The sequence below is a fragment of the Triturus cristatus genome, chromosome 2_1 (assembly GCF_964204655.1).
Source record: "Triturus cristatus chromosome 2_1, aTriCri1.1, whole genome shotgun sequence".
In the NCBI taxonomy this organism is placed as follows: Eukaryota; Metazoa; Chordata; class Amphibia; order Caudata; family Salamandridae; genus Triturus; species Triturus cristatus.
This window is the reverse complement of record NC_140581.1, coordinates 456,716,361-456,740,106: the sequence shown is the minus strand read 5'-3', so window position 1 is coordinate 456,740,106 and position 23,746 is coordinate 456,716,361. Positions and strand designations below refer to the sequence as shown.

The following is a 23,746-nucleotide window of genomic DNA, read 5'->3' as shown; positions in this document are numbered from 1 at the left end:
CGCAGTCTGCCTCAAACTTTGACTTTGTCCTGGTCAGAGGCAACCAAATGTCCACAAGTGGCACTATTGGTTTCTAAGCATTAGAAAGTTATTAATCTTTAAAAATTCATATCTCTGGGCTCCTACATTGGATTATTTTTGTTTTGGTATCATTCGAAAGATACAAATATTTCCTATTTTTATAAACTGGTGTTAGACTTTTATTGTGTGTTGTGTCTTAATTATTTATTGAAGTGGTATTTTAAAATGCGTTACATACCTGCAAGTTAAGCCTGCCTGCTCGCAGCCAAGTTACAAAGGGTTGGGTTGAACATGGAAATACTTTTCTAAAACCTATTCTGATCCCTAGTCTGTGTTAGTGGCCTTGTTGCCAGTGGCAGATGCACATTTGTCACTACTAATAACCCATTTTCTAACATTTGGTGTTCAGCAGTGTGGATGAGGACTTGCACCTTTCAGTGAAGTGAATTAAGATTGCAAAAATCCTCTTATTGTCTTAGAACAAAACTGAGTTTTTAATTTATTTTTTTAATTTGGACTACACTGATTTTATTCCATTTTGTAGATTTTTCCAAAATTGTTCTAAGTCTGATTGCTAGTTGTTGTGACCCAAAACTAGGGATACCATGGAGCTGGCTGAACTGACTAAACGCAGAGTGGCTAAGCTTAGGGTTTTGTGTAAGGCTAGGAGGTTACCTGGTGCTCACAAGATAAGAAAGGCAAAGTTGGTTAGGTCCCCAAAGGCCTAGACAAGGCCAGACCTGGAGAATGAAGCGCAGGGGGAAGCTGCACCCTCCAATGTCACCTAGGAAGAGGGTAAGGACGATGCCTCCTCCATTGTTTCCGGAGTTAGCTATATAATTCCAGATGGTGGGCGGAGGGCAGTGTCCCCCACACAGGAACCACCGCTGTCCCATGCGGAGAGGCAGCTTGAGACCCAATTAGCTTTAATAGCTGTCGAGAAGGGGAAATTGGAACTAGCTAAGGAACAGTGGGAGGAGAAAAAGTCAAAAAAATTGTGGCAGCGAAACTGATCAAGAGGGGTGAAGGATTTGACCACAAGCCCACCCACATACCCCATTGGATTAACAGCCTGTCCTCACATTGAGTACCCGGACGGGTCCTCATGTGAGTAAACCCTTTTCCTCTATTCTTCACATGTGGCACATCATTTTCACAAGGCTGTGCAATCATAAATTCAGATGTCCCTTCATCAATAGTCCTGAAGAGACCCCACATTGTTTTGAGGGTCAAAACGCCGTCGACAAACAGAAGAAGCAAACCATTTTCCCAGCACATATCATTGTATATAGCTGCTGTTCACCTTGAATTATTTTGATAATGGTCGACTTGTACAAACTGTGGAAACCTTGTATATAATATTTACATTGTCACTTAGGTTTAGGCTCCCTTTGTCACTTGGGACACTATGCACAAATGTTGTTTTGATGTATAATGTTTACTCCTAACTTTATTGTTTAAAAAATCCATAAAATATACTACACTGGAATCGGTGTGTTAGTGGTTCCTTCACGCTCTGCCATTATCTAACCCTCTATATTGAGATTGTGCTTATGTATCATAACCTCATAGTATAGAATTCCACAGGAACCATGTTTTTCCTATATAACTATTACCCTGGTTCCTTAGTGAGTAGGGTTCCCCCGTTTTCTCTTGAACTAGTCAAGAAGTTTGGGTGACTCCAAAGCAGTACAGGGTGAAGTTTAGAGACACCCAGAAAGTGAGCACATGGTCCTGGGTGGACTTTGCGGACGTTTCAGTAAAGGCACAGAAGGGCTGGATTGTTTGTAACAATATGAGCACATATGAGGGATTGTATAATTTGTTTTTGAAAGAACACAAATTGACTCATTGTGCTGAAGAGAAGTTACTGGACTGGGGAAACAGCTGATGAGTGGATGAGAACCCAAGTTTCCAATCAGCAATAGGGGGGTGACCAGAAGAAAAGAGTACAGGTCCTTCGAAGGGAAAACCCAGGAAAAAGAAGGTCAAAAACAGAAGTAGCACTCCAACGGGAGGGGTTATCAGGGAAAGAATTATAGGTTCTTTGATCCCTTAAAGGTGGGTAAGTGCTGTGACTGTAACCAGCCAGGGAACAAAAAGGAAGATGTTGTCTGGACCAAGAAGCCCCCCACTAAAGGGCATTCCCCCAGAATTGCCAGTATAAGAGTAGGGGTGGAGAGTGGTATTCCAGAGAGGGGTGGCAGGTGGTAGAGGCAACCTAGTCCCTGGGTGGTGTGAATATAGCAACCCTTGTTGCTTTACCTCCAAACATGGATAAGTACAGGCAGTGGCCTAAAGGTAATGGGGCTGAGGTGGAGGCTATCTGATACGTAGTGTAACTATGGTCCTGGACAAGTTGGTGTCTCAGGAGAGGTTGCTACTTGCCGAGTTTCACCACGGTACCTATGCAGACAGCACTACTAAACTCCATCCTATGGCGGATTTGGAATGGGGAGGTGTGAAAGGCACTATTAAGGTAGCTGTTGTCAGTGCTCCCAGTCCAGTGTTTACTGGGCAATAACCTTGAAGCATCTGGGAGGTCAGAAGTGGAGAGGGGTCTCAATTTGAAAATACTGAAGCTCCCTGAGTGGGTGTGTGCTGTGACTATCCAGAAGGGAAAGGCTGGGCACTTAGACCCTGGAACAAAGGGACAAGCATCCAATGACAATGGTACTGAGCCTGTGAATCAGCCCAGGGAATTCCAGAGGTGCAAGAAGAATCTAACCCTGATAGGGAGGATCTGGCCTCTGAGGGAGGGATTCCATCCCTGCCTGAGCTGTCAGATTTGGCAGAACTGACAGGAGCAGTTGGACCCTCCAGAGAGGAGTTCACTAAGAGACAGAGAGACTGTCTTACTTTTGAGAGCTTGAGGCGGATTGCCTCTAAGCAGGAACAAGGGGATGACAGTGGGTTTCACAGAATCTACTGGGAAGATGTACTGCTTTATACTGAGGCCAGAAACCTCAAGTAGGGGGCCACTAGGAGCTTGGTGGGACCCCAGAAGTACAGAGAGTTCATCCTGACCTTGGGACAGGATATCCCGTTGGCGGGACATTTGGGACAGACTAAGACATGGAACCGGTTGGTGAACCATTTCTACTGGCCCCACGTGTCTGAAAAAGTAAAGGAGATTTACAGCTCCTGTGTCATCTGTCAGGCCAGTGGCAAGGCAGGGGATAAGACAAAGGCTCCCCTAATACCACTGCCAGTGGTTGGGGTTCCTTTTGAAAGGGAAAGGACGGGGATGGACATTGTTGGTCCCCTGGACCCACCTACTGCATCAGGGTGGTAGTGGACCATGCCACTTGGTACCCTGAACCAATCCCTCTTCAAACCATAGATGACCCTGCAGTGGCTAGAGCACTGCTTGGTGTGTTCACCAGAGTGGGTTTTCCAAAAGAGATGGTACAGATAGAGGCACACACGTTCTGTCCAACTACCTGACTGCTATGTGGGATGACTGTGGGATCAACTACAAGTTCACCAACCCACAATCACCCACAGACAAATGTTCTTGTGGAGAGGATTAACAAGACCCTGAAGGGCATGATCAATGTGTTGTCTGAGAGACTCATGAGGAGATGGGATGTTCTCCTCCCATGCCTATTGTTTGCCTACCGGGAGGTTCCACAGAAAGGGGTTGGGTTCAGTTCCTTTGAGCTGCTGTTTGGACACCCTGTGAGGGGGGCATTGTGCCTGCTGAGAGAGGTTTTGGAGAAGCCTCTGAAAGAAGCAAAGGACAAAGTGCTTGAATATTTTTTAGGCCTGGGATCAAGAATGGCAGAGTACATGTATAAGGCAAGCAGAAAACTGGAGGTTAGCCTGGAGCTCATGAAGCACTGGTATGATCAAAAGACTACTTTGCCTGAGTATACCCCAGGACAGCTGGTGTGAATGTTGGAGTCTGTTGCTCTCAGGGCCCTCCATGAAAAACGGAGTGTGACCTATCCAATCTTAGAAAAGAAGGGTGCGGTCTGGTGGACCTTGGCACTCCCAGGAACCCTCATAGGATACTGCATGTCGACAGATTGAAACCCCACCATGACAGGAAGACATGACCATGTTACTGGTCACTGATGAGGGAATGGAGAGGGAAACTGAACCAGTGCCTGACCTCCTCTCCAATAACGCGCAAGATGTGTCAGTGGAGGGAGTGGACCTCTCTCCCAAATTGACAGACCAGCAGCACAGAGACTGTAATCAGGCGCTGGAGCAGTTTTCTGGCCTGTTCTCTTTGACCCTAGGTATTACTGAGTGGTGTGTGCATCACATTGACACTGGTGACAGCCTACCTGCTAAAAATAAACTGTACAGGTTGTCTGACCATGTGAGAGCCAGCATTAAGGCCGAGGTCGCTAAGTTTCTGGAGATGGAGGTAACTGAACTGTTTAAAAGGCCATGGGCCAGTCCAGTGGTGCTGGTGCCCAAACCTAATCTCCAGATGGGACCAGAAGAGTTAAGGTTCTGTATGGACTACAGTGGACTGAATGCTATCACAAAAACTGATGCTCACCCAATACCTAGAGCTGATTAGTTCATTGACAGTTAGGAGCTGCCAAACACCCAAGTACTGTTATTTGACTTCGGGCTACTAGCAGATTACCCTCACAGATGGAAGCAAAGGAGATGTCAGCATTTTTCACACCAGAGTGACATTACCAGTTTTGGCTGAAAGAATGCACCCAACACCTTCCAAAGGTTGGTAAACAGGGTCCTGCCTGCCACCTTCCATAGGTTTGTGGACAGGGTCTTGTCTGTATTCAGTTGTACCTGGGGGGATTACTTAAGCCACCTGGGGGGGGGAAGTGCTTCAGGCCATGCAGCAGGCAGGCTTGACTATTAAGGCGAGTAAGTGCCAAAAAGGGCAGAGCTTTGTGGTGTACCTGGGCCACCTGGTAGGTGGAGGCAATGTACAGCCTCTCCAGGCCAAGATTCAAACTATTTTGGATAGGACAGCTCCTGTTACTCAGGTGAAGGCATTCCTCACACTGACTGGGTACTATAGAAGGTTTGTTCAAAATTATGAAAGATAATGGGGCCTCTAACAGAATTGGCTTCTAAGAAGAGGCCCAAAAAGGTGGATTGGACACCAGAGTGCCAGAAGGCCTTTGACACTCTGAAAGCCGATGTGTGTTCAGCACTACTGCTGCTGACACCTGACTACACAAAATAATTTGTGGGTCAGAGAGATGCTTCAGAGCAAGGGATTGGAGCAGTAGTTTCTCAGTTACATGAAGAGGGCCTTGATCAGCCAGTTGTCTTTATTGGCAGGTGACTTCTTCCCAGAGAGCAGAGGTAAAGTGCCATTGAGAGAGAGGCTTTTGCTGCGGTGTGGTCCCTGAAAAAGTTGAGACTATATTTGTTTGGGACTCACTTTTGTGTGCAAAATAACCACAGGCCTTCCAGATTGCTCATGCAGATAAGTGGGGAGAATCTCAAGATGTTAAGGTGGTCAATTTCCCTACAGAGAATTGACTTTATAGTGGAACACAGATCTGGGGTTGCCTATGCAAATGCTTATGGACTATCCAGGTGTTTCCACTTATCTGACGAGGACTACCAGGGTGTAGGTTAGTAACCCATCATCTTTCATTTGCGGGGTGGGGGAGGGGGTAAGCTATGTTGCAAAGTCATCCTTCTGCCCAGGGCACCCCCTCGTTTTTTGCTGACTGGCACTGGTGCTGACTGTACCTGGGATCTGCATAACTAGGGCCAGTGCTATGTTGAGAGGACACTTAGAATACACTGACAACACCTACATACATTAGGGTACACTATGGATTAGGGTGCCCCTGTGATTGGCATGACCTCCCCTATAAGGCCCTAGTACATAATAGTGCAGGGGGGGGTCAAAACAACTTTTAAGTCCCTAGTGTATAATAGGACAAGGCATTTTCAAGACCAGCAGCTCTTTCTGCACTTGCATGTGTGCACTGCGGAGGCCTGAGGTCAGTTTAAAAGCAGGTGTGAGTGGCAGGACTGCTTCTAAAAAGCAAATTGTGCCCAAACTCGACTTTGGTGTTTGTGGCACTTAAAATCAATAAACTACAATGTCTTGGCATATTAGGTACCAACAGGGTCTCCCCTAGGTGTCCCAGTGGTGGGGGGTCAGGTATGTATGTAAGGAGGAACCCTATATAATACGTTTTATATGCCTTGGGTTCCATGAAATTACACATTTCGCTCCCCACATTGTATTAAAGTTCTTCCCAAAATCGACTTTTGTGCTGGGAGCACCGTGGAGTGAGGCTCTGCAATATTTTTACATATTCAGAACCCCTAAAGTCTTCCCAGGTATCCCAGAGGTGTGAGGTCCTGTAGATATAGGCAGGGCCTTTTGTTAGCCCTGATGTTGGGAAAATTGCCCAAGGCATTTTTACCATTGTAAGTCCCCAGCCACCTAGTTTGACATGGCAAGAAGTTAATAAATTATAACTAATGTCAAGGATGTCATTAAAATATAATTCAAGGACTTCCTAGAATGGTATTGATAAATCCAACAATATGCTATTGTTGCATTTATCCTAAAATGTACAGACAAGAAGTTATAAGACTTTGTCTGCAAGCCAAAATTCAGTCTTCCAGTGGTTTGTCCTGAGGTCAGAGTTAAGTGGATTAGCCAGGCTGCTTTGATAAGGTGATACGTAAACGGGGGGGGGGGGGGGTTTCGTCCATGCGACGCCAGGTATGGACGTATACAACTAGTTTAAGAAACAAAAACGGAAACCTGGGTGTCAATTTATGCGCCGCTATTTATTTGTGCGGACTCGAGCTTTGTCTGGACAGTTCTTAAGCTCTGAATGTCAATATTCACATTCATTCAAGAAATTTAAAAAAACATTTTGTGAGAGGATTTACAGACATATCTGTGTGAAATACATTTCAATTCACAAAGCACTGTAAGCAAACGCATATATGAAAGTAAATAACATACAAAAAATGTGAACATCAAACAAAACTTTAACAAGAATTACACCAGCAGAAAGTTCATACTGTTCATCGTACAACGCAATTCCTAAAGGGGCTTATGATTTAGCCTTGTCAGGGAACTGCAGCCACACTGTAAAAGTGTTACTCTGTGGGATACATTAATTTGAAAGCCCTCTTCAGAGACCAGGAAAATCTCTGTGTGTCCTTGGTGGCGTGAGAAATGGGAAATGCCGACGCGTTTCCATTCCCAATGATCAATCAGGGATTTTCATCAGGGCTAAAAGCACGGTGTAACCTGCAGGTTAAAATTAAATAAAAGTGGGATTAGCTCAAATGAATCAGCTCCTATCTCTTCTAAATGGGTTATGACTATATTCGCATGAAACTGGTATTACCTGAACTCTTAATGGAGATTTGTTATGCTTCTCCAATGTGTGAAATTTCTTGTATTCAGTACCTGAAAAACCAGGACATTATAGTGTGAGAATAACTATGTAAGATGTTTCATATCTTATTCGTGTCAAGGTAACTAATCACTTCACTTACGGTCTTTGATCTGATGGAGAATGCTCGGGGGAGGAATTTCAATATGGCCCCGCCATTCGTTTCAATCGCAAATTACTTTGTTTACGCGGCGCTGATGCTGCGTTAACTGTAAAAAAAATGAATTATGTACTTGTATTATTTTATGGCCAATAGCTTCTATTCCGGTCCATTAACCGGAGAACTTTTAAAACGAAAACGCTGCTTGTGCACGCAAAGTGTTTTAAGTTTCACTTACTGAATCGCGTGAGCGCCAGTAGGCGTTGATCCCCCAGTGTGGCGTTTCCCAGAGTGCAAGAGCCATCGGTCTACAGGATTAAACGGGAGAGACACGCTCACTACCTGCGCATTTCCTTTACTAGATTTAATTAAGTCTGCCATCTATAGGCAACAACACTTACTTGGTGATATTTGGTCACTCGTAAGGGGAGACTCCGTGTGGAAAGATCCAACTGTCGCCTGAATCAATCAGAAACGGCCCGTGGCGTTGGAGTTGGCTATATCCTGTTGGACAGGAAATATGTGATGCTGTCTGAATAGTGCATTCTGGGATCTGCATTTCTCTTGAATTCAAAGAACTGAAGACCCGAATCTAGGCTTTTTTTTTAATAATACAAAAAGACTTCATGCGCTTGGGGCTACTGTGAGGGTGTCAGTGATTTATGAGTCTCATCATAGACTCAATTGTTTGTGTGGGGGAACAATTCCCTATGTATTAAATATTCTTATGCCCTCAAATGAATGGTGTCAGTGTTCTCTGGGTTTGTAGTTATTGCTGGTGCTATGCAAGTGGAGTTTGTAGTGGCTCTAGTTGTTCACAATACCTGGGTTATTTTGCAGAGGACTTCAGCGTAAGATTTGGTGTAACTCTGACATTTCGGTCAAGCCTTCCGTGACACTGTTGTACTTCATATTTAAATAGGCTTCTCTTTGTTGAAGGAATGTTTCGGTATCACCACCCCTGGGTGATGGTTTAATTCCTGACAGAACTGTCCATACGAAATCATTTTCGGTATGTTCCTTTTCGACAATATGGGGTACCATGGGTGCTGTTAAGACCTTTTGTTTTATTCTGGGACGATGTTGGACTATCCGCTGGTTGATTTGTTATGATGTTTTGCCAATATACAACTTTGGGCAAGGGCACATGATGGTATACATAATATTTCTCGTCTTGCAGTTCGTAAACTCCTTATGAACCCATTTGATGGAATTATACGTAAATTCGCTGCCTTCGACAGTGTTGCTACAAGCGGAGCAAGTACAACATTTGTGGTGTCCTTCTACTTGTTTTAAAATCCACATCGTTTTTAGGTCTGTCTTGACTTTGGTGCTTCCAATGTCGTCATGTATTATGCGTTCACAAATGCTTTTATTTTTTCTCATTGCAAAGAGAGGTCTTTCCATAGGGCATTTGAGACCCGTGAGTAGGTGCCAGTTGTTCAGGATCTCCTTTCGGAATTTATGGGTGTGTAGTCCATACGTTGATACACATACTAATTTGTTGAGTGGTTTCTTGCTTTTTTTAATCAGTAACTCTTCTCTGGGTGTGTACCACGCTCTCTTTGTCGCGTGTTTCAGCATCTTCTTAGGGTATCCTCTTTCTCTTAGTTGTTCACACAACACATCAGCGTTTAACAGGAAATCTTCCTTGCTTGCGCAGTTACGCCTAATTGTTAGTAGCTGACTGTATGGCAAATTGTCCTTAAGGCTTCTGGGGTGCAAGCTCTGATAATGCAAAATTGTAATTTTATCTGCAGGCTTGCGATGTAAAGTGGTGGTTAGCTTCTGTTCATATACAAACACTTCTACGTCTAAGAATGTTAGACGGGTCTTGTCGTTTGTCATACTGAATTTGATGTTGGCGTGTCGATTATTTAGCCACTCAAAAAAGGTTAACAGTAATTCTTCTGTGCCTTCCCATAGGCACCAAACATCGTCAATGTAGCGGCACCATGATAGAATATTTCTAGAGTATGGGCTGTTATTGAAGATAAAACGGTCCTCATACAGTGCCATGAAGAGCATCTCTGGAGCATAAGGACACCCCAAGGCGGTGCCCTTGACTTGCATGTAGAACGTATCCTCAAATTTAAAATAGTTTCTTTTAAGCGCTATTCTTAATAAGTCCACTATGTAGTCGGTTGGAACCTTTTGGGGTTTAGGCCGTGTTTCCAGGAAGAACTCTAAGGCCTCTAGGCCTTCTTCTTGTGGGATCTGAGTATATAAGGAATTCACATCAAATGAAACCATCCATTGTTTCTCCAGATTTAACGGATGGCCCTCAATCTTCGTAATGAAGTCAGTGGTATCTTTAAGATATGATATTACGTGGTCCATGAAAGGCTTAAGAAAAACATCGACGTATTTGGCGATCGGTTCAAGCACTGAATCGCACCCAGAAACAATCGGCCTCCCTGGTTATGACTGGAATTCTCGGATGTTTTTTGTTGAGAAATTCAAATTCTTTGGGACCTAGGATGCCTTGTTAAAGTCCCCATTTGAGTTTACTCCATATTTCATTCTCAATCTGTTGTGTGGGATCTTCCATTAATTTTCTATACCAATCCGTGTTCAGTATTTGACTGTTTGCTTCTGCTCGATATTTGTCTTTGGACCACAAGACAAGGGCTCCCCCTTTGTCCACAGGTTTTACTACTATGGTGTCATCATTCTGTAGATCTTTAAGTGCCTCCTGTTGTTTCTTGGTTATGTTTCTTTTGTAGAACACCTTTTTCTTCTCAAGTTGTGTGAGCGATGACAGGACTGCCTGTCCATAAGCAATTATTTCTTTGGGAATGCTTTGTGTAAGTGGAATGAAGTTGGATTATATCTTCAGCCCAGATGGTTCGGGCACTCTTGAGTTTTCTTTGTCATAAAAGAATGCTTTTAATCTGATTTTGCGACAGATGATGAGGAGATAAGCAGCCCCTGAGGTTAGAGAGCCATTCTGGGAGGGCAGGGGTTTGCTACATAGGAATGCCAGAGGAGGCCAGAGCAGGGGAGGGGTCTTAAACAATAATCTTCAATAGAAGGTGGAGACAGGCAGGAGAAGCAAGTTTCATTTACACCCCTACTCTTTCATCTCAGCCAGATGGCAGGATTAAGGAAGGAATGAGCAGATGCAAGGGGGAGGGACAATATGGAAATAAACCATCCTGAAGGTTGGCTTAGCCAACACGTGATTCTCTGCTGAAAAATCAGCCATGTTGAATTTTGGAGAAATGGTGCTCTCAGGGAGACTATAGTGCCACACTTTGGAGGATATGGTCATACTCTGGGGTGTTGCCCTGCACCTCATTGTACAGGTGTGCCCTCCTGCTCGACCCAGAGACCTTTGAATAAGTATCTAAGAGGGGCAGAGCCTCTCAGCTCTGCTGCTTGAAACTGAGAGAAGAAGAACATTTTCAAGCTGGAAACTGGATTTGCCCCATCAGACCCTGCACTGAGAAAAAATTGTGCCTGCTGCATTATCTGGAAATACAGCACTTTGGATGTACCTTGCTCCAAGAGGAATAAAGAGTGGAAATCAAGCTGGAAGCTGGATTTCCTCCACCAGGCCCTGCATTCTGACTGACTACACATGCTGCATTAGCTGGAGCTACAGCCCTTTGGATGTACCTTGTTTCAAGAGGAATAAAGAGTGGGCTCCCTGAAAGCCATAGGTTAATAAAGCTCACCTGCATCAACTCCACCAAGAGTCCCCAACCTGGAATGTATCCCATTGTTTTTAAGTTTTTAAGGGTGTTGTCCAGGTGCATTGTGACACTTGTGGTTCCCAGTTTTCAAGGACCATTTTGGAGATACCAGACCCTTGGATTGTGTTTTGGACACTTTGGAACCTCAAGAGGAACTTCAGGAGGAGGTTCCAAAAGTTTAGGAAAGTTTGGTGAACATTTGTGAGAAAGATCCAGAGGTGGACTGGACTATCACAGAAAGGCGTAGGAAAAGATATTAAAACTCAATTTCTTACCGTTCATGGCCAAAGGGGAGATATACGCATTGAAAAAAGTTGGGCTCAAAGAGGCTCCTTGCAGCTAGACTGTGTTAGTGGCCTTATTGCCAGTGGCAGATGCACATTTGCTACTACTACTAACCCACTTTCCAACAGACGACAAGAAAACAATCAGAGGCACCCTCGCATACCGACCCCCAGACCTGCACTCCAGTTTCTGCAACACCATTGCAGACTTCAATGCACCCCTAGACTTGGACTCCAAGGACTACATCTTCCACTGCGATGTACATTTCCACATTGACGATCCTATTGACAAAAACACTGCACACTTCCTTGATAGTATGAGAAGCCTCATCGTCCAAGACCCTATACACTCCGCAGCAGACACGCTAGACCCAATTTTCACTTCCAGCAACCGGGTCAAATAGAGCCATGACTCAGAACTCACATGGACTGATCACTCCATCATTCACTTCAGCATCTCCAGCCCCTGAACAGCCACCTCCAAGACGACCAACTATCCCCACTGGAGGTGGAACAAAATCTCAGAGACCAGCTGGGCGAACGCCCTCAGCACCTTCAACCCTGCTACCGCGAACAACCTCAAACAGGGAGTGAAACACTTTAATACTAGGATCACCATTCGTGCAGACAGCATCATCCCTACCAAGAGCAATATCCAGGGAAAATCCTCCAAAAAAGCCAGCTGGTACACTCAAGAACTCAGAACAGTGAGACAGGTCAGCAAACAGTTGGAGATGCGATGGCGCACCAGCATGGACACATCTGACAGGGCCTCCTTCAAGACCTACCTCAACATCTACCACCGCCTATTGAGGGCAACAAAGAACACAGCCCATGCCGCACGCATCGAAACCAGTGTCAAAACCCCCAAGGAACTTTTCAACATCATTAAGGTATTCTCCAACCCAGCTGGCAGCTAAAACAACGTCATACCCTCACAGGAGCTGTGCGACAAGCTTGCCCATTTCTTCCACAAGATTGCAACCATATACAGAAACTTTGAACCCCAACCCCCACCAAAGGAGTTCCTCAACAGATACAGCACCACTGTAACCGACACAAACTGCACACTGACCATCTGGAACATCATCTCCATCCACCATGAAATGCATCAATAGACCCATGCCCGCATCACATCTTCAACTTTGGAAACCACAGAATCGGCCTTAAACTCAATACCTTACTCAACACCTCTATAACCACCGCAACATTTCCCAATGCCTGGAAACACGCCAAAGTCGGACCACACGGTTTACAATAGTCCTTTGTAAGTGGGACCCCGTCAGTTTTATCTGTACCCACCCATTAAATATCACTTTTACTGATGCCACAGGATATACCAGATTGGAGCAGAAAATATTCTGGGCCCTTGCAAACAGTTTTATGGTCGCAGCCGGACATTTTCTACTGGAGCAGTCTGAGGGGGCAAAATACCCCAAATAAAACATTGTCCTGAACCTAGCAGGCCCAGGTTCAAACCAAAGCCAGCATTGTGTGCATGTAAAATCAAGTATAGCGATCATCAGGGCAGCGTTAGGAAGCCACTTCACACTAGAGAGAAAATAATGTTTTTGATGAAACTGTTCTTTTTTTATATAGCAGGAACTCTCAACTGAAGGAATTGGAATACATGAGCACCAGTTTCATTACAAAAGGTTTTTGTTTTTGTCGGCACAGAGAGATAAAGTAATTTTCCCAGAATCACACAATGTTGAGCGACGCCGACACTCGAATCTGCTTCCCTAGCTCTAGAGACGGCAGCTCTAGCATTTTTTATATCCTACATACATGTTCTTAGTGTATATAAGCATGTTTTCTAGCCACACCTGTATTTACAGATTATATCAGCCTGGGTAAGTCTTTTTGTTTACTATGTCCAAGCATGCATGTGTTCAGTCTGGCACAAGTCAAGTTTCATTAGACAAAGAATGAATGGCCAATGAGGACATTCCAATTACGCCAGGAATCGTTAAACACCTATAGAAACAAGCACGGGGCCTCCTTTAACAAGGTGAAGTTAGTTATCAGAAGTAACCACCTCGCATCACCCACAAAAGTAGTGCAGACCAAGAGTAAGTGAGCTAACAAATGTCAAGGAAAAGGCAAGAAGAATAAAAGTTCCAAATAATTAAATACAATGCTGCAGACCATGAAGGGTTCAGGTGAAAACTGTATTTGGTAAGAAGTGAAATATGTTTAGAGGGTGGCTCTGGTCTTCAAATTCATAGCCCAATTAAATGTGATTCTCTCGCATCCCCTTTGTTTTGATTCACCGCCCTCTTAAGTCTGCTGCACAAGCATGCAAACACTTAACAGTGAACACATTCCCCCAAAAATCTTGAATTCTTAGACTTCTCTTGCATTTGAGGAGGCGTACAAAAACTATAAAGAAAGTTTGAGGCAATTAAGCTGCGACCTAATGTAATACAATCCTTGCCCCTTCAAATAATGGTTGGGATGGGCTGCAGGAGCCTCTCATGGCCAGGTGTTCGTTAAGGTGGACAAGTGATACCCACTGCTGCTCCTCTAGCGCTGCTCCAATTCTGTGCTGCAGACCCTTGGGGTGGTTCTATCTTGCACTCACTCCTATCCCTTCGTCTTCCTTCGCTTCCTGCAACCAATGCCTCCTTAAGTTGCCATACCAGAAATTACTAAAATCAAGCACAACTCCCTTTGTGACCTATTCGCTAAGCCAAAGGGCTGGAGCTGCCTGGAAGAGTAAAGGTGGATACTGTGGGTGCATAGAGTTCCAAGGCTCAGGGGAAGGAGCAGGACTGAACAGACTAACAACATCTGGCATAATTGCAGCCTCCATGATAGGTGAGCTTGATAGACTCTGCATGCATAGCTGTCTAGTGACCCGACATCGTCTACCACATCTTCAGTCTGTTCCGATTTTAATACAATTGCAAACTGCATTTTGGGACTTGCAATTTCACTTTTATACATGTAAACCTGGACTGGAACATCCCAGCATGCAAAGTGCAGGAGGCTAAAAAGTCACGCATGGCATTAGGTGTCTATGGCATGAGGGCACTGACAGGTTAAATTTGGAGGGCGTTGGCGAGCAAAAAGGGAGACACATGCCGAAAGTGTAACTTAGCTTGAGGGCAAGGTTTTACGTAGACCTCCAGCTAGATAAAACAACAAAAGTATTAAAAAGCTCAACGAAGTAAAATTTTGCAAAGAGCTGTCCACTGTGCGACAACATATGTTGCTGCATTTTTAGTAACCTTTGGTCAGTCTGACCTAGAAACAATGTTTTGTGTTTAAATCAGGAAGATTTTGCAGCAGATGGTCGATTATGTGGCAGATGCGGCAAATCTATAATTGTGCGGAAACACTGCGCCTGCAAAATTGCATAACTCCAGTGGACTTGTTTATATGGCAGGTGAAATCTGTTGAACTTTCTAGAGCGGGTTATCGAGTGGTGTGTCTCTATTATAAGTATCAATGGGTAAAATATATACACACACTAAACCATAGTGATTGCTAGGGAAGGGAACAAGAGGCTACGGGGTAATCAAGGTGAGCTGGCCTCCAAGTAAGATAAGTACACACAAAAAGAAGCTACCCTGAATGAATGTCTGAGTCTAAAAGTAGAAAAAGGCGCACTATGCCTCCTTCTGTGAGGTGCTGGGCATATCAAAAAATATGGAGGACTGCCCTCACACACCACCAGGTGTCATGCTTCATCATTGGCAGTCCTCATAGGGCTTGATTTATATTCTGGCAGACACAGCATTCTCTATTGGCCTGGCAGAGGACTTTACGTTTGCCAGGCCAAGCATACACGGCGTACCAAATTTATAAATGACCGCGTAGCAGGCGGTCATATATAAAAGCACTGGCAGGAACCGTCATCACAGCGGCTCCGGTCAACGCATTTTATTGTTTTCTATAGCAAACAGAATTATTTCTTACTTTTCACAAAACTGGATTTTCTTTTTAAGAAGTAAGAAAGTAATGCTTCCCTCGACATGGCACACTTCTCTCATGGCAAGGGGAGCATTAGAATGGTTTTACTGATTAAACAATAAAAGAATGACTACATGTCCGCCCAACTATAGTGGGTAGGCAGACAAGTAGTCATTTCTCCGATGGCCCTAACTCCCCAGGGCAGTCAGAAAAGTTTTGCCAAAGCGGAGACAGAGTAGTCTCCACTGTGGCCAAACTTATAGTCCAGCTGCAATTAAATTTGTCAGGCGGACAACTATATTGGCAGGAGGGAACACTGTAGTCGTTGCGACGGAGTACCCTCTCCAACAATTTATAAGCCAAGCTCCAAATTACCTAAAATCCAAGAAACTTTCAAGATCAAAAAAGTTCAGAACATCATTTGAACGTCCAGGAAGAATGTTGTATAAAGGATCACCAGCTACTGGTAAATCTAGTAATTTATATGTTTACCCGTAAACCTAAGGTGACACGAGACACTGTGTAACATACCAACATGAATAAATACATGATGGCTGTGTTTAATGGGGTACAACAGTGCTGAGGTCTAGTGTGTAATTTGTAAAGTTCACCCTTCAAGTGGGGGCTGGCGGAAAGTCTTGAGGCCTAGGAAAGGCAAATATGCAGATACATAAGTTAAGGGCTGGGGAAGGAAATCATATCACAGTTTCATCAACCTGTATCTTACAGAAATAACCTCCAGATCTAGGTCAGAAGATGGGATAATACTAGAATGCTCATGAGAGTGGTGCTTCCATTAGCAATATTCTTGATCACCTCTTAGTCTCAGTGCTTCTATCTGATCTAAACAAGATCATTTTCAGATCAGTACTATTACTATCGATAGCATTGGCTTCATGTTCCAATCCCAACACTGTTTTATCTCCCTCAAAACAAACATTGGTGGGACATAGCTAAAGGAGCTCTCAATCAATACTCACAGAGGTGTCCATAGCAGGTATTCAGCTTAGATATTGAGGTGTCCATAGCAAGTATTCATAGAAGAATAAAATAGAGAGAACCCAAGGGGCATCCATAAAAGGACAAAAAGAGAAAAATGGCCACGGCACAGTACAACAAATGCATGCAGACGCACGGGCAACCACCTTGGAAAGGTTTTTCTTTTTATATCAAGAAAATAAAAATGAAAAAAAAATTCCATGCATCCACAGTGCCCCATCAGACATGAGCAGCCAACTTGTAATGGTTTTTAACATTAATAAAAAAGCTTTCAAAGTTGGCAAAGTGTGCATGCGCGAGTGGTCACTCACCGGCAGCCATTTGGGATTTTTTTTTTAAAGATATATCATTCTAATAGTGCAAAAGCCATTTTCAACCAGTAAACAAAGATGTTTTCACAGTAGCACTAAAAGAAAGAAGTGGCCCTGTAGTAGTATGCAACTGCCAGGCTATCACACAAGCAATTGTCAAAAAATGTAACAAAAAAAGACATAATAAAACTGAAAGCACCGTGGAGCAACGGACAAGAGGTGGTGGGGGAGTTGGTGACTAGAAAGTGAGTGAGTGAGGTAAGGGAGGCTAATTCTCAGCTCTTAGGAGAATTGAATCCTGAAATGTATTATATAAGGCAGGAGGTACAAGCTGTTAAGATTGTTTTAGGGCAGAGGAATCTGGCTGTCTTTATTAGTGACTGTTTTATACAAGATTGAAAACAAAACAGACGGAATGAGGTTGAAGATCACTATTAGTTTTCTTCTCTCAATTAGCCTTCTTGAACAATATATAATTTGGCGCTTCTGGTGTATGATACATATCCCTGGGCTTTCTTCAGGACTGAGACATTAACCTCACTACCTCATTCCTCGCCCTGTCCTAAGTGTAAGGAAGAAAAAGGTTGTTCACCAAACCCATTAACGGATTAAACCAAATCTAGTCATAGCCCTGAAAAGGAAACAGTAAATGTAGGGAAACTGAGTTACTGGTTGAAAAGTATTTGTGCAGCACTTTAAACAGTAATAAAGTGAAAATGCAACACAAGAAAAAACCTACAACAATTTAGAAAAACAGAGAAAGATTTAAAAAAATGATTCAGGAACATAACAAAACTCCAATCAGAAGAACTAGAGATATTCACTGATAAAGGTTTAAGTGAGATAATTTTTCTAGAAGCACAAAGCGCCAACCGTGGTAGCAAGTTTAGGCTGAACGCGATGGAGCGCGGGCCTGATACAAAGACCACAGGTAGGCCTGCTGAACAAAGTACCTTAAATCCGGGTTGAGGCAGGATCCTGCCTAGAGGATGAGTCACGCATCAGCAGTTCAGATGGGCTGCGAGGCAAGGTCCTGCATTGAGGAAGCATCTCGAAGCAGCGATTTCGGGGAGTTGTGGGGCTGCAGTGCGAGGTCTTGCGTCAAGGTCGTGACGAGGCGGTTCTGAGGAGTTGCGGGGCTGCGAATCAAGGTCCTGCATCAAGAATGCGCCATGTAGCGGCGGTTCCAAGGAGCTGCAGGACAGCAATGCAAGGTCCTGCGTCGAGCAGGTGTAGTGCAGCGGTGGCTCAGATGAGAAGCTGCAAGACGATACGTTGCGATGCGTCAGTTCTGCCTGGATCACAGCTGGGATGGCAGAGAACCTTCAGGGGTCCAGGACTGGAGTGGCACCACTTCAGGTGCAAGACTCACAGCAAGCAGAGTACAGGTGCTGGGTTCAAGGTGGTTGGAGCCTTTTCTGTCCATGAGGCTCTGATAAGAAGGCCAGCCTACTAGCCTTTGGAGTCACTCTGGTGGTCCTGGGTTCCATATACAGGTCCAGTCGTTTTCACTCAGGTAGCAGGGCGTCAGCAGATTAGCAGTCCTTCTTGCAGCAGAGCAGCACAGAAGCCCTTCTTCCGAGTCTTCCACTGGTCCAGATGTGTACTGAAGAGTTGGGTCTGAAGGTCCTATATTTATTCTTGGTGCTAGCTGTGAAGTAGAAGAATGTTCTGGAGCTTTCCACCCCCAGAGGTGTTTGGAATTTCCTGCCTCCCTGCCCTGACCCCAGCTTGTCTGGGCAGAAACACACAAGTGTCAAACCCTTTGTGAGGGTGCTCAGGCAGTGGCTTTATGATGTGCAAGTGTGGTAGGCGACAGCTCCTCCTCCTCAACAAGCAAGAGATGGCCCATCCTCCCAACACTGTATGGGAAGAATGCACAAAGATCATCTGCCAGCTACACCTAGTCATGTGACCGAGGTTACCGGCTGCAAGCACCAAATGGTTAGGACAAGAAAATTCCAACTTTCTAAAAGAGGCATTTTCAGAATTGTAACATAAAATGCGACTTTACGATTAAAGAGGATTTTAAATTACAATTCTTTAGACACCAAACTAGACCTCCCTACCTGCTCCCAATTGAAAGTTAATCACTTATTAAATGTAATAAGGTAACCCAGTGTTATCCTATGGAGGAGGTGGACCTTGCAGTAGTTAAAAACTAGTTTAAGAGTCACGAAGATATGCGGAATTTCAAGGACATGTCCAATTTTTTTAATTCACTGCATCCTAACCTGTGGGTTGTTTCGGGCCTTATATGTATAAGGATGGCTTATATGTATTGAAAAGGAAGGTTTATGCCTGGTAAAGGTTTATTTTGCCAGGTTGAAATGGCAGTTCCAAACTGCACACACAGGCTGAAGTTGCAGGTCTGAAACATGTTTACATATCTACTTAAGTGGGTGGCACAATGAGTGCTGCAGCCCCGCTAGTAGAATTGCATTTACAGGACCTGGGTACATGTAGTGCCACTTTACTACAGCTTAAAAGTAAATGAAATGTGCAAAATGGGGTAATCCAATTTTAACACATTGAAGGGAGAGAGCACACACACTTTAGCACTTATTAGCATTGGTAAAGTGCACAGAGGCCCAAGGCCAACAAAAATGAGATCAGCAAAAATGGAGGAGTAAGGCAAAAGGTCTGGGGGAAGACCACCCTAAAGTGGACAGGTGTAACATGTTATAGACATAAATTTTAATGTTGTTGCATGGTCATACTTTATCACCCACCAACCCAACGTCAATTGGGTCACCATCACATGTGGAATCACTCCACATTAAACTTTGTTATGGATTTGTAGATATGCATATGGTATTTCTATAGTGTGGTACTCTGTGTACATACTCTCATCTAGCTACAGTATCTTCGTAGCTCCTGGGTGCTGCAGAACACAACAGCTGCACCCACCTCGTGCGGTGGGGATTTTGTCAATAAAATCATCGGTGCGAAGTATATGCTATGGACTGTGTATAATCAAAGTCATTGTTAAAGGGCATTATGTGTAATTCCTTTGCTGCATTGCATAATTAGATATGGGCACAGTGTGTAATGGTATATGGATCAACAATTAACCATTGCTTAACTAAGGATGGGTGCCAGAGAGTCATGCAGCATATACCAAGACACTTGGTCTGTTTAGCCAGCCATGATACACAAGTAATTTAGCAATTTAAGTACAGTACGAGTACAGTAATTACATATAAGAGTTAAAGTGCGAGTCCAGCGGCTGGTAAAACACCACTAATCAAACGTATTTAATCCACTATAGATCGAGACTTGGGTGTGAGTTGAGTGGCTGTTCTCTCCTAACTACTGACTGCTATGTCTATACGTTCAGGAAGTAGTATTGGTACCCCTATGAGGAAAGAATAAATATGTTTAAGGAATAATCTTCTTTCCCAATAATTTGAAAGAGCTCTCTTTTCCCAATATTACATGTTTTGCATTAGTGAGTGAGGTAATCCATTCACTTTAAAGAAGTGTTAGAATACAAAATAACAACTGATATCAGCAGTGGAAAGATACAACTTATCTAATCACAATTATGGTCAAGAAGCTATGCTGCAGAAGTGGAACAAAAACCAAACTAGAGAAGAAAGACAACAAATCAGGAATGTAAAACTGAGGGAGACAATAAAGCCATCCAATCCTGGGCATGGGGGAAGACCCAAAGTTCACTCTATATATTATTGTATTACAGACAATATGTCTTCAACAACAAACAGCTAAAGCTGTTCATAGGTAAGACTTAAAAATAAAGCCAGAGTAGAGAGTAAAGACAAACTAGGCACACAATTGGAAGGACATAAGGCACAGAAAGAGAGATTAAAAAAAACAGCATTAGATAAAAGTAAATATGCGGGAACATGCGCAAAGGTGGATCAGCATAACTTCACGCAATACAAAATAGAACAAAGGAACATATTGGGTTAAACAGAGGCACACGGTAAATGATTTCTAAATATGTTCCAAACAAATGGAATCGGAGAGAAGGAGATGCCAAAGGGCCCTGCCACTTTGCAAAAGAAAGCATTACCAGAGAAGAGAAATTTGAGACAGAATATAATTATGTTAGAAATATTTCCATTTAAATGCATCTATTTAATTGACTAAAGTATTAGCTGCAAAAAAGATTTGAAAACTGAAATACGTTTAAAATAAGGCTTATTCTAGAATGTAAATGGTAGGAGTTAAATACTCTTGCTTCAAATTTTTTGATTTAGCCTCAGTATGCCTATACCATAATGGTAACAGCTGCATGGTAGCAGCAAGCTTCAACCCCACAGTTCTCTGTCACCCTAATTCTGTATCTGGAAACTTTTGCTTACTAGCCCATCTATTATTTCTATAACTGGTGGCTGTTCGGCTGCTTATACATAAAACAATGTGCTTTTTTACTGTTAATGTTTCCTCTTAGGACTACAATAGTGACCCTTACATTTCCACAATTAATGGCCATACAAGACGCTTGATCTACCACCTACATTTCTCGGAGATCACTTGCATATATGTAATAGTAGGTTATTATTATTAAAAGAAAAATGTTTAGTAAATTTTTCTCAAAAGTACGTTTCATAACAAATCTGAAAAACATGCATACATCAGCAGACTTACCTTTACAGTAGCATAAAAGTCTGATATTTTCTGGAACAGAGAACCATTGTCAGAATTCCAGGCCTGTTTCATATTTATTAAGGAAACTCAAGTTAAGACATTCCTCCTTCCTGAATGCTTTAATAACACGTCCTATTGCACCTAAAAAATAAACTCTTGACATTTCCTATACACTGATTTACACACGTATGATTGATTGTCTTTGTGTAATGTGTGTGTGATGCAAAGTGCTCGGACACCCTACACTGGTTTGAGTGGCGCTATATAACTTATTCAATGCATCTGAGAGAGTGTGGTTATGGAGACTTGGTCATAGTTAAAGGGTGCTAGTGAGAGAATCCGTGGTGGAGGTGGTCATTGGGGGGGTGCCAACAAACATTGTCGCACAGGGCGCCACCAGCACTAAAGCCGGCCCTGAAGCTGCCGTGGGAACGCGTTGCCGCTCCTTTCGCGGCTGCTTTCACTCTTTGCTGCGAGGCTTCGGACTCACCTTACAGCGTGGGCAGGCACGGAGGGGCACGCTGCGGTCCTCTGGCTTTCAGAGGGAGCACCCCCTCGTGTCGCACGCTCCACCACAAACGCTCTTCACAGCCCGCGTGCAGCAGGGTGCATGTCGGCATTTTCCTGTCCTCGCAGCGCGCCTGCGGTGTAAGCTGCTGCTGGTTGTCTTGCGAGCCCCCGCCTGCCTGGAGTCCAAAGATTTGCGGGGTCAGCATGCTGATTTAGCGGGGATTCACTCCTGCTCCTTTGTGGCAGACACAGCCCATGTGGCGATTCTGTCCTTTAGCGCATCAAGGCAATTGCTATCTGCCGAGGCCGGCTGCCTCCTGTGTTATCACACGGATAACAACACTCTTGTAGCGTTTCACTACCCACACATCCCTGGGTCCCCCCCAACATATATTAGCGCTCTCAACCTAAGGTGACTGACCCACCTGGGTGTCCCTCTTTGAGCAGTCAGTCCGATACTTATCTCATGGAGAAATACGACGACTGCTACACCGAAGAGGAGGAGCCCTCCTCCCTCCAGGGCTTCCCCACGCCTACCCCACCGAGAATCTGTGCAAACTCTTCAGGCCTCCAGGGTGGACCTGGACCCGTTTTCCAGGTCCACCCCGTTGAGTCATGTACCCCACCCCTCAAACCCATATCTGACTCCCCAGACAGCCTAGCAAACCCCAAGGGGGCCATTCCCCCTTCCCCCGGCTTCAAACGGTTCCAAAACTGGATCCGATAGTGACTCTGATCACAAACGATCCTGGCAGCTAGCGACCAACCCCCCCTCCAAAGTGGACGGGCCCCACCAAGTAGGGGATCCGCAGTCTTATATGTTGGACCTTGAGGAACTGATGCACCCTCACTCCTCTCAATGGTCCCCTGGAACAAGGGAGCAATGTATGTGGCTGGGAGGTTGCGTAAGCCCTTTTATAAAGAAATACGGAACTGCCTTCATGCGGAATGCCCCCAGCCTTACCCGGATGTCAAGGTAGCTGTCACACCTGAGATTGATGCCAGAATGGCCACATTTCTGGCTAAATACATCAGAGAACTAAAAAAATGTACTCACCGTTCCAGCCAGTCGTGCCAGGATAAACTCCAGGACGTAACCAGTCCCTTAACGAATATTTTGGACATGGGGGAAGACGCCAAGTATCAGAAACACTTAATTCCTCCCGGGTTCTGTCTTATCTTGGCCCAGTGTGCTATCATATCCCTGGGCAACACAAACTGCACCATAGCTACCAGGAGACACAGATCACTCCTCATTAAGATTGACCCCAAACTGGGGGATCTGGCAAATTCGGAAGCCGGACAGGTAGCACACAACAGTTTCTTTGATGATATTTTCATCAAGGAGCTCAGGAAATTAGTTTCAATGTTGAATTCGGTAGACAAAGCCCAATCGTTATTGAGCGCATCTTCAACCCTCTGGTTTTCACAGGGGCCGGACGCTTACGCCTCCAATAAGGGAAAACCTTTGCAAAGAAGTCAGTGGCAGGACTCCTCCCACTTTGATAACTTGCACCCAACCAGAGGTCAACCAAGACGCAGAGGCTTTCGCAACGGTTTCCGAGGTGCTGCCCTTCCATTAATACCCACAGTGAGTCCAACTCTCCTTTCTCACAGATGTTTGGGGGGGTGTTTGGTGCACTTCATAGACAATAGGAAGATCTCACATCAAACACCTGGGTTCTCCAAACCATCCAGGGTTTCCACATTGAGTTCTATGGGTCCCCCTTCCACCCTGCCTCTCTTTAACCCCCTCCGCTTCTCGGAGCAAGAGCTCGCTCTTATGCAGGTAGAGATCCAGAAACTTTGTTCCAAAGGGGCCATTCTCCAGTCCACTCCTCACCCTTCAGGGTTCCTATGCAATCTTTTTCTGGTGGAGAAGAGGGACGGGAGCAAACGTCCAGTGATCAAT

The 23,746-nt window shown here is 44.4% G+C and overlaps 1 protein-coding gene across 2 annotated transcripts in view; it reads right to left on the bottom strand.

Annotated features, from left to right (window-relative positions):
* The window catches only part of WDR41 (WD repeat domain 41), a 550,534-nt gene that overhangs the window by 382,786 nt on the left and 144,002 nt on the right, over positions 1-23,746 (bottom strand). For both annotated transcript variants that reach the window (XM_085632270.1, XM_085632269.1), the window contains exon 5: positions 21,325-21,387. In XM_085632270.1, the coding sequence (XP_085488396.1) occupies positions 21,325-21,387 (63 nt within the window). The remainder of the gene's footprint in view (positions 1-21,324; positions 21,388-23,746) is intronic.